The 10,428-nt window shown below is 47.1% G+C and overlaps 1 protein-coding gene across 1 annotated transcript; it reads left to right on the top strand.

The window, feature by feature from the left end:
• Positions 1–8,766: 8,766 nt before the first annotated feature.
• On the top strand, positions 8,767–9,726 carry LOC100733700 (olfactory receptor 13C7-like). Its single transcript, XM_003470868.1, has one exon. The coding sequence runs from the start codon at positions 8,767–8,769 to the stop codon at positions 9,724–9,726; it is 960 nt and encodes a 319-aa protein (XP_003470916.1).
• Positions 9,727–10,428: the final 702 nt, after the last annotated feature.

Genomic DNA, 10,428 nt, shown 5'->3' with positions numbered 1-10,428 from the left:
CACAAATTGCAGCCCAGGCTGGACATAGTGGCTCCTGCCTGTAATTCCAGCACTCAGGAGACTGAGGAGGGATGGTATCCATGAGCTCAAGGCCAGCCTGGGTTACACACTGAGTTCAAAGTCAGCCTGAAATACAGAATGAGATTCGGTCTCAAAATAAAAAAGAAATTAAAATTTAAAAACACTGAAAATATAGTGCAGTGTGAAAGCCCTGGGTTCAAACTCTAGTACCCCTTCCCCTCCATTCAGATCTGAGTTCTGGGTCCTTCCTCACAAATTGCTTTGGCAATCTGGTTTTATTTTGTTTGGGTGTTTTATCTTTTAACTAAAAGTTCCCACGTGCTTCTGAAGTCTATCAGTCTTGGGACTTACTGACCCATTTCAACCCCTTGTGTAAAGATGGAGAAATTGAGGTCAGGAGAGAGGGTGCAAATTGCACATGACTCTGAGGAAGGGGGCCCTTTTCTAACAGGTAGTGGTAGAATATCCACAAGGAATTATCCCAGGATTGCGGAGATTAAGACGAGAAAATATTTTCAGAGAAAACCTCCTTTTAGTGTCAAGGAGGTAGAGCCTGAGGCTTGGCAGACCCTTGGGATATAAACCAACCCAGGCCTCACCCTGCGGTCCTTTCACAGGATCCTCTCAGCAGCGGGTGATTTCCCAGCCTCTGTTTGACTATTTTGAGCAGCAGGAGCTCAGGACGTCATAGTCAGGACACTGGGATTGTTAGAATTCTTCCAGGATCTGAAACTTCCTCCTCCTCCTCTGCTCCTAAGTCTGCCTTCTGGGCTCAAAAAAAAAAAAATGTTTGCCCTGCCGGCCAACCCACAGACTTCAGAAACAGTTGCCTTGCTGCCGGGTCTAACTCCCTACCGCCTGCTCCCTGAATTCTTTGCATGCTGCCTCTTTTCTTCCCTCCCAAGGGGTGAAAAGCTCGTCCCAGAGGTTGCCCAGCACTTACCCAGGTTGGGGTTCAGTCCAGGCTGCACTGATGCTTGCAGGAAAGCAGGCGAGGGTAGTGGAGAGTTTGTCAGTTTACTGGTGTCTGGACCAGCGACTGGTTCTCAGGTCTCGTGCCCATCTGGGTGCTACCTCGCCATGACCACAGAGATCTTTTAGAACTATACCAGCAGCACTTTTCTCATGGCAGGTACTTTTTGATTATCGTTACCTGCTGCAGTGAGTTGACCTTGAATGTAGAGAAGTCCAAGGTGCCCCCCTAAAAGCCCTTGCCTGACTGGGGCTCAGCAAGATGAGACAAAGGGTGGCTTTCAAACTCCGGGGCTGGGTGAGGAGCTGCAGCCCAGGCGAGCTGGCTGGCAGGCCCTGCCCAGCCACCAGGCCCTGCGCTCTCTCTTCCATGCTGCTCTCCAAGGGGGCCCATAAAGACTCTCTCAGGAACTTCGGGTTGGGCTGCCTTGGGGCCAAGTCCCATCCCAGAAGCAATTAAAGTTCGGAGAGTGGCTCAGAGATGAGACTTCATCCCATAAACCCAATTAGGCGATGCTGTGGAAATCTACCCAGAGCTCCCTCTCACTACAGGAAACTTCAGCTCAGAAAGTTTTCGGATGCCAGATATTCAGAATACTCCTGGGCTTTGATCACAGTGATTGATTCAGTGATCCTGTTGCTGACCTTCAGAGAGTTTTGATCCAAACATCACCAGGAAATATGGGGCAGGCAAAGTCCCTAACTACCCAATCTCGGTCTCTGTCTCTCTGCTTCTTTCTCTGTCTCTGTCTGTCTCAGTCTCTGTCTGTGTCTGTCTCTGTCTGTCCATCTCTCTCTCTCTAGTCTTCTCATCACTCTAAACAATCTCTAAGTTACCAGATTGCTCAGCACCAGAGTTAGGGTGGACCGGGGACATGATGACTAGCGTGGGTCTTTGTCATCAGAGAAAGCCCAGTGGTATGGAACTAGCACATCTACAGCCTGCAGCATGCTTGAGAGAGCACAAAGAGGCAGGAGTGTGTGTAACTAGCTCAGGGAAAAGACACAGAGATGGAGAGATAGTAGCTCAGGAAGACATACGAAAGTAAAAAACTATGTGGCTGCTGCACTTGGGCCAGACTCCCTTAAAATACAGCATCATGGCATGTTGAATTTGGGGGAATGCTTTTTGTATCTTCTTTTTTTTTTTTTTTTTTTTTTTTTTGTCTTTTTTTCATTTTTATCGGTACCAGGGATCGAACTCATGACCGCCTGCTTGCAAGGCAGGTGCTTATGCCGCTGAGCTAAATCCCCAGCCCTGGGGAATGCTTTTTGAAACAAAGTTTTAGAATATAGCTCAGGTTGGGCTTAAGTTCTTGGTGATCCTCCTGCCTCAGCCTTGCAAGTGCTGGAAACACTGGCATGTACCATCACACCTTGTTAGAATATTTTAAGATGAAGGAATTTGAGAAACAGAGATGTAGCTCATATCTGATAAGTCTCCCAAAGGCCTGTGTATAAAAGGCTTTGTCTCCAACTTGGTGCTATTGGGAGATAGTAGAAACTTTTAAGAGATGAAGCCTTGCTGGTGTGTTGGTGCCCATCTGTAATACCAGCACCCAGGAAGCCGAGATGTAGGAAGCAAGAGTACCACTACTAGTTCAGTGCCAGCCTTGGCTGCATAGTGCTCTCCTATCAAAACAAAAATAACAAACGAAGCAAACAGCAAAAAGAAAGAGGTCAGGACTAGTAGGTGGTCTTCAGAGCATCGGTGGTATCCCTCTGAGGAAAATAGTGGGGTCCCGCCCCTTCCTCTTTACACCTTTCACCTCCTGGCTACAAGGTGAACAGCTTTGCTCTCCCAAACACTCCCCATGACAATGCTGCCTCATCATGGGCCCAAAAGCAACAGTATCTCGATAATTCCTAAACTGGTAGGTGGGGCTCAAACCTGTGATCCTCCTGTCCCAGCTTCCCAGCGTGCTGAGAGTGCAAGCAATGTGTTATCAGGCCCAGCTGCACACCAGATTTTGAGAACTGAAAGGAAGCCAGAGTGAAGAAGGAATGGAGCCTGTCTGGGCTGGGGTCATTTTTGACATTTCAATAGCAGTTTCTGAATATCTGTTTTATTGCGTCCAGCTGTGGACTAGTTTCTGGAAATAAAGATGTGATTAAGAAATAGTTTCTCTGCATGAAGAGTGTATACCCAACTGGACTTACTACATTTGAGATATTAGTAAGGCATCAATATTAATAATTGATTTATATTAATTTATAACTGTTCTCCAAATCTTATGCTTGTTTATCTAATGCTCTCAACAGCCACATGAAGTAGATGTGGGGGTGTGATACTTCGAGGACATCTTCTATTCTGAATCCCCAGTTTCTGGCAGAGAGCTTCTAAAATGCGTGGCATTTCCTGAGTAATAAGGGCAGGAGGGATGTCTTTTGTTATTCATTATCACTATAAGCCTCTTACAACCACACCTGAGTTTAAGCTAGCAAGATGATACTTATGGACTCTTAGATAATATCAAGATGGGGTGGATGCCAAAGGAATGATCATGTGATCGGAGGGTTGGAACATTCCAGGGAAGAGAGGGTGAGCTGGAGGTTGAGTTCAATCACCAAAGGTCAATGGTTTAATCACAGCTACATAGGAGCTGCCCAAGCTGGGAAGCTTCCAAGTTGGTGAATGTATGGAGGAAACAAACTCAGAGAGGGTGCAGAAGCTCCCTGCCTCTTGCCACACACCTTGACTTACGAAGCCCTTCCAACTGGCTGTTTCCAAGTTGTATCATTCACTGATTAATGACAGTAAAGCGCTTCCACGTTTTGAAAAGTATGAAGCCCAAGAAAGTTCTAGGAACACCCTTCTTTCATAGCTGATTGACAGAAGGATGTGTGGCCTTGACTTGTGATTAGCACCTAAAGGGGGAGCCATCTTATGAGGCTGAGGCCTTAATTTGTTTGATCTGCATTAACTCTAAGTAGTGTCAAAATTAAATTGTAGGGTAACTCAGTTGGTATCCTGAAAGCTGGAGTATTGCTTTATGTGTAGGTAAAAACCTCACACATTCGGTGTCAGACCTGGCAAGAGCAAAATAGAGTCTCATAGCAGGAGGAGATATATATTGTGTGCAGGTGGAGAGACCTTCCTACTCTGAGCTATAGCCGTGCTTTCGTGACATCCACCGTCTTTGACCTCTGTCCTCTGGACACCAGGAGCCTCCACCTCTATCAGACTTTCTTTCCTAAGAGGTTAGGAGGTGTGAGGTTCATGGGAGGACAGCGGTGTAGCTGACCCTCATCATAGGACAGGCTTTGCAATGTCACTCAGAATCCAAGTGGCTCCTGTCAGCCCCTCTAGACAGGACTTGATGTCACCCAGCTCTAGGAAACCTTTACATACTCAACCATGCTGGCCCTGCTCCTCTTGCTCCAGTTGGGACAGAGTACACTGTCCTCTCTGTCCTATCCCCCGGTTTGAGCTGCCGTGGATCATCTCCCTGTCTTCTATCTTTACATCATCTGTTTCCTCCACCTGTTTCCTCCACCATGGTACAGAGCATGGAAACAATGTAAGGAGCCTTCCCAGAGGAGAAGACGGGTGTTATTGGGTTAATGAGGCTCCCTAGCATAGAAACTGCAAATCAGGCAAATACTGTTTAATAAGCAAGCAGTCACGCATCCACGCTACACATGCACTCCTCTCCTGATGCTGGCCAGGGGAGGTCTCTCCACCAAACTACCCTCCTTGTCTTCCTCCCTGCTTTAGTCTTCAGGGAAATTCTGTGCCTCTGGCCTTACATTACCTCATTCCAGGTCTTATCTTCTCTCAAAATGGGGTGGTTCTTTCCCCATTCTCAGAGGATGTGCTGCTGCAAAAGATGCCTGACAGACTGTCTGAATCCTTTGGACAGGGCAGAAAACCTTATACCAGGGATCCCATAGAAAGTGTATGGATCTGAGAGGTATGATCTCCACATGTGCCTGTCAGGAAGCCATGTTAGTGGTGTCCCCAGGTTGTGTGGTTGTTGTGATCAGACTAGGGCTGCAGTCAGTTGCACTTGTCCTTTGGCAAATCATGTGTACACAAGCACAAACATTCACACATAAGAGTAAGTAGGTTTCTGACACACAGGTTCTGACTAATCAAACACCAACTATCAATTAGACATTATGTGACACTGGAGTTGGGGGACTGCACCACAGGTGAGTGGATGAGAAAAGCCTGCAACCCACAAAAGGTCTGCAGCCACTGCCTCCTCCGGGCTTGCACTATCTTCTTCCCTCTTGCCTTAACCCTAACCCTAACCCTAAGCCTAGCCCTAACCCTAACCCTAACCCTAACCCTAGCCCTAGCCCTAACCCTAGCCCTAATCCTAACCCTAACCCTAGCCCTAGCCCTAACCCTAACCCTAACCCTAACCCTAGCCCTAGCCCTAACCCTAGCCCTAATCCTAACCCTAACCCTAGCCCTAGCCCTAACCCTAACCCTAACCCTAATTCTAACCCTAACCCTAATTTCTTTTCACTTGCCTCCTGCCACTAGAGGGCGCGATCCCTACTGAGTTTCTCTGCGCCTCTCTGCCTTCTCTGCAGTGCACACTCGATATTGCTGAACAGGGGAATGGGCCCATTCTCTGGCCATCTTTGTTCTGAGTCACGCTCTTGTCAGTGACTCTCCCGAGGTGGAGGAGCACATGGGCAGCTGATAAGAAGCTCAATGTCACTGAGCTGGATACTGCTAAGCATTGAGGGAGAACAAGCAGGTTGCTGCAAGGCACCTGATCCAACAGCGCGAACATCTGGAGTATTAGTTCTCATTCTCACTAAAGAGACATAGGCTGGTGAGCCTGGGGTTCAGGCCTGGCTGCAGCATGGGAGAAAACGTTGGGGAGTCTGGGTGAATCACATAATCATCGACCAAGCTGTTGGACCCTGTTAATGGGATTATAATGTTCAGAGAGAAAGAATGAAGACGAGAAAAGAAGGAAGGAGGAGGGGAAGGGAGGAAGAAGGAAAGGAAAGAAGGAGGGGGGAAGGAGGAAAAGAAGTAGACAGCAAACTTCCTCTAGCGCCTTCAGCATAATTGGATCTCGGGGATGGCATCCCAGAAGGATACAGTGTCTATGCTGAGTGCAATTCACTTTCTGAACTTTAAATGACTTCAGAGACTAAAGTGGTCCCAAAGAGCAAACTGGAACTTAATTTAACTTCTAAGGGTGATGGCCAGTCCTTTAGATATCATTCCCCAAGCACGGAGACAGGCGGAGGGGAGGCCAGCCGGACCCTTTACCTGTCACCAGGCTGAGCCCGCATTCTGGCCGTTCAGACCCAGCGTGGCTGTTTCTGAAGTGCAGCCTCTTTCCAGTCTGTGGGAAATGGATCATTCTTGCTCACCATGTTTCTGATAAAGGTAAGGTGAAGTTCTGATAAGAGCGATACCAAAGTTTTCATTAGTGCAGCAACATTTCTATCATCAGCCTTGGTGCTAATGGAATGGGGACTCAAGGCAGGGAGAGATGAAGACGTCTCACTGAGTGGCATTATTGTCCAGAATTAAAAAGTCCCATCAGTGTTCAAGCATCTCGTCACTGAGCAAGGAAAAAGTTTTGCCAGGGCGCCATGGCTAGTAACCTTTTTTGCACAACCAGATGTCTCTTTTTTATTGAAACTGTTAGACTCTTACTTAATGAATCCAAAGTCTAACAATACTAATGAGCCATGTCTCTGCACCTGGCAGAGGCTACAGAGGGAACATTTCCTGCACAGGACCCCGTTCCTGGGAGAGGCATGGAAGCTGGCCAACATAGGGTGGAAAACACAGATCCCTGGCCGTATACCATGGGGTAGTCTATCTTGAGCACCTAGGCCATCTCAAAGTTGGGGACCACTCTCAGTAACAACATTTTGTAGTCAATTACAGAGTAATATATTTGCCTCAAAGAGATATTTTTATTTTTAAGGCCCTGGGAAGAAGGAAAGACTGATTTTTGTGTGTCTTCACACCTGAAGTCAAACTATTCCTTGATATTTGGAGGGCTACTATGTGGAAGGAAGATTAGTTGCCTTTGGGAACCGCAGGTGACAGGGCCAGCTAGAAGTTTCAAGATAGCAGATTCCAGCTCAGTATCAAAAGGCAAGCATTTCAAAATGAACTGAGCCTCTCAGAGATGCAGAGTGCTGTTTCACAGTGAAGTCTGCACTCCAGACCTGTAAAGCAAGGAGCTTTACAGTGGGTAGAGTGGCAGATTGCTAAAGAGACCCAACGTCTGTGGTGAGAATTGGTTAACTATTGTGGTTGATAGTCACATTACTGATATTGATGATGTAATTATTTGTTTACAGACTACTTCCCCACTCGATTTTGTGCTCATTGAGTCCAGGGGCTGTGTCTTTTTTTGCTGTGCCCTCAGTAACAAAAGCCTGCCGAGGGCACAGTAGTAGATACCAAACAGATACTGTTAACCTGGATTGAATTTTTAAGGCTGTGACGTGGTCACAACTCTTATGTACTGAATAGCAACAGAAGTGTCTCAGAGCTTCCTGGACATGAAATGTCCCTGTAACTACTGAGGAAAGGACAAGAATACTGACAGCTCTTGCAGAAATAACTATCTAGGCAGCTCAAATAACTGTATCTTAGAGACAGTGCAAGGAGAAACAAGTGCCGAGCACCTTAGAAGTTGTAAACAAATTTTTACTGGTTCTGGAAAAAATCCTAGTATGGGGATAACTTAGAATTTCAATAAAAGAGTTAACTTTCTTAGAAAAAGATCTACTGCAGCAGGACCAGGAATTTGTGAGCTAAGCAGAGCCTCTAGTTCAGGCAAACCAAGAATGAAGACAAGAGAGAAGACCTGCCACAACGCTTGACCACAGCACACAAAGGATCCCTTCCCATCCCTGAGGGGGCCAACTGGCTGCCAGGCCCTTGGCACTGTGGTATCCAGGTGGTCTAGGCAGACTGTCAGAGGAGGTGTCACCAGAGCTGTTCTCCTGGTTTCCATGTGCACCAAGGCAAGGGATTCTTTATTTTCTGTTTGTTTTTATTTAGGTTGTTTCCTTGTGTGCCTCATTCTTTTTAAATGTGTGCAGGTAGTTGTGCTTGCAGAATTATTGGTAAGAATGATTTAGTTATGAAGCTGATGTCACCTTTCTTCAGAGTGGACTTGTGTTTGCCTCTGTTGGTATTTGGAAACAGTGACAAGTGGGACCAGCTCAGTCCAGTGGCAGGGCTTGCACGGACCCGAGGTGAGGCACTCCCTGTAGTCTGCTTCCTCCTGGTTTCCCCTTATTCCTGTGCAGCCACCCTTCCAGTCCCATCCCAAAGGGAGGAAGTTTAGGTAGAGTGCCAGCATGGTAAACATGGAACTTCAAAACCTGCTCTTCATTCCCAGGAGACTTAGTGGACCTTTGTGGCCTCTCTGTGGCCTCTTCTGGTGCTGCATGTGCCACAGTTGAAACATAGTGCCTGACCACCTTCGCCAGGGCTGTTTTTCTCAGAATCATCACCTTGTGATGCCCTGTTGTCTCATTACTTCTCCAAAGCTCCACACATATTTCTGTATATTTTGCCCAGCTTTCTTAATCACTGTCTGCAGAAAGGTTACTACAAACTAACTTATGAGTTCTCACTGGACATTGAGGCTCCTAGAACCCCGTAGAGATGAATGGATTGTCAAGGTTACTCCATAGTTGCTAAGCAGGGCAAAGTTTTTTGTCTGGCTGCGTAGGTATTTTTGGAACAAAAGAATATAGACCTAGATCCTTCAAGTTCCTGTATAGTTCAGAATTGATGCAATGAATAGACAAAGGAAGCGTACCATGAACAGTGCCAACCAGACAGCCTCAGCAGCAGAGTTTGTTCTCTTGGGTCTCTCAGCTCACCCAAAACTGGAGAAAACGTTCTTCGTGCTCATCCTGGCCATGTACCTGGTGATCCTTCTGGGCAACGGCGTCCTCATCCTGGTGACCATCCTTGACTCCCACCTGCACACGCCCATGTACTTCTTCCTGGGGAACCTCTCCTTCCTGGACGTCTGCTACACGACCTCCTCTGTCCCCCTCATCCTTGACAGCTTCCTCACTCCCAGGAAAACCATCTCCTTCTCAGCCTGTTTTGGGCAGATGTTTCTGTCCTTTGCCATGGGAGCCACAGAGTGTGTGCTCCTGGGCATGATGGCGTTTGATCGCTATGTGGCCATCTGCAACCCACTCAGGTACCCTGTGGTCATGAGCAAGGCTGTTTATGTGCCCATGGCTGCTGGCTCCTGGGCAGCTGGCATCATCAACTCTGTAGTACAGACATTTCAGGCAATGAGGCTGCCCTTCTGTGGGGACAATGTCATCAACCACTTCACCTGTGAGATCCTGGCTGTCCTGAAATTGGCCTGTGCTGACATCTCCGTCAACGTGATCAGTATGGTGGTGGCTAACATGATCTTCCTGGCAATCCCGGTCCTGTTCATCTTTGTCTCCTATGTCTTCATCCTCACCACCATCCTGAGGATTCCCTCAGCCGAGGGCAGGAAAAAGGCCTTCTCCACCTGCTCTGCACACCTCACTGTGGTGGTCATCTTCTACGGGACCATCCTCTTCATGTACGGGAAGCCCAAGTCCAAGGACCCCCTGGGGGCAGACAAGCAGGACCTTGCAGACAAGCTCATCTCCCTCTTCTATGGGGTGGTGACCCCCATGCTGAACCCCATCATCTACAGCCTGAGGAATAAAGATGTGAAGGCTGCCGTGAGGAACCTGGTGGCTCAAAAACACCTAACTGAGTGATGCCATCAAACTAAGACTGACAGAGTGCATGCCCTCCACATTCCTCCTACTTATGCAAAAAGCTAACCCAAAATAAAAAAAGAAAACTTAAAGTTTATGCCATGGACCTTGAGACCCTGACTAAAAACTAAACTATTTTCCTTATCTTTTCATAAACAATGGATGTTTCCATCTAAGAACTGAGCAGGAAACAATTTTCACTATGCTAGAAAAAAATCTTATGTCATCTACCACCAAAGCTAGTAGATATCTGTAAGGAGCCATTGGTGTGTGCAAAATTAAAAGACAAATGAAAAATCCAATTTTAGCAGCACTGGGTTCTTTTTATGCTCCATTTGCCCTTGTGTAGAGATGCTGGATGTGGTGCATAATTTGGTGTTGCCCCAGATGCCTGTGTTTAGTAAGAAAAATGTGAAAAATATCATTCACACTATCACAATGTGTTGGCAATTGGACTATTATGAGGACTCTTCTGCATTCTCAGCTCCAAGAAAAGAGAGATCTTATTACAGCCTCAGCTGTGAGGGAACACAGAAATGTTTGCAGTCTTCTCTCCCTACCTCAGCCCCGATCTCACAGTAGCACAGGACTGCTACCCTGGAGCAGGGGCCATAATTGTTTCTTTCCCACACAACCCATACCATTCACAGCACCGACACCTGCCAACATGCCTATGGGTGTGCCCAGACTACAGAGAAGTAG

This window comes from Cavia porcellus, unplaced genomic scaffold (assembly GCF_034190915.1).
Source record: "Cavia porcellus strain 051 isolate PalLab524CR breed Dunkin Hartley unplaced genomic scaffold, mCavPor4.1 scaffold_1, whole genome shotgun sequence".
Classification (NCBI taxonomy): Eukaryota; Metazoa; Chordata; class Mammalia; order Rodentia; family Caviidae; genus Cavia; species Cavia porcellus.
The sequence above is the reverse complement of the archived record's forward strand: the minus strand, read 5'-3'. Positions and strand labels throughout refer to the sequence as shown.

What these genes read in the sequence shown, in the direction of transcription:
- LOC100733700 (XM_003470868.1), top strand. Translation starts at nt 8,767, where the DNA reads ATGAACAGTGCCAACCAGACAGCCTCAGCAGCAGAGTTTGTTCTCTTG.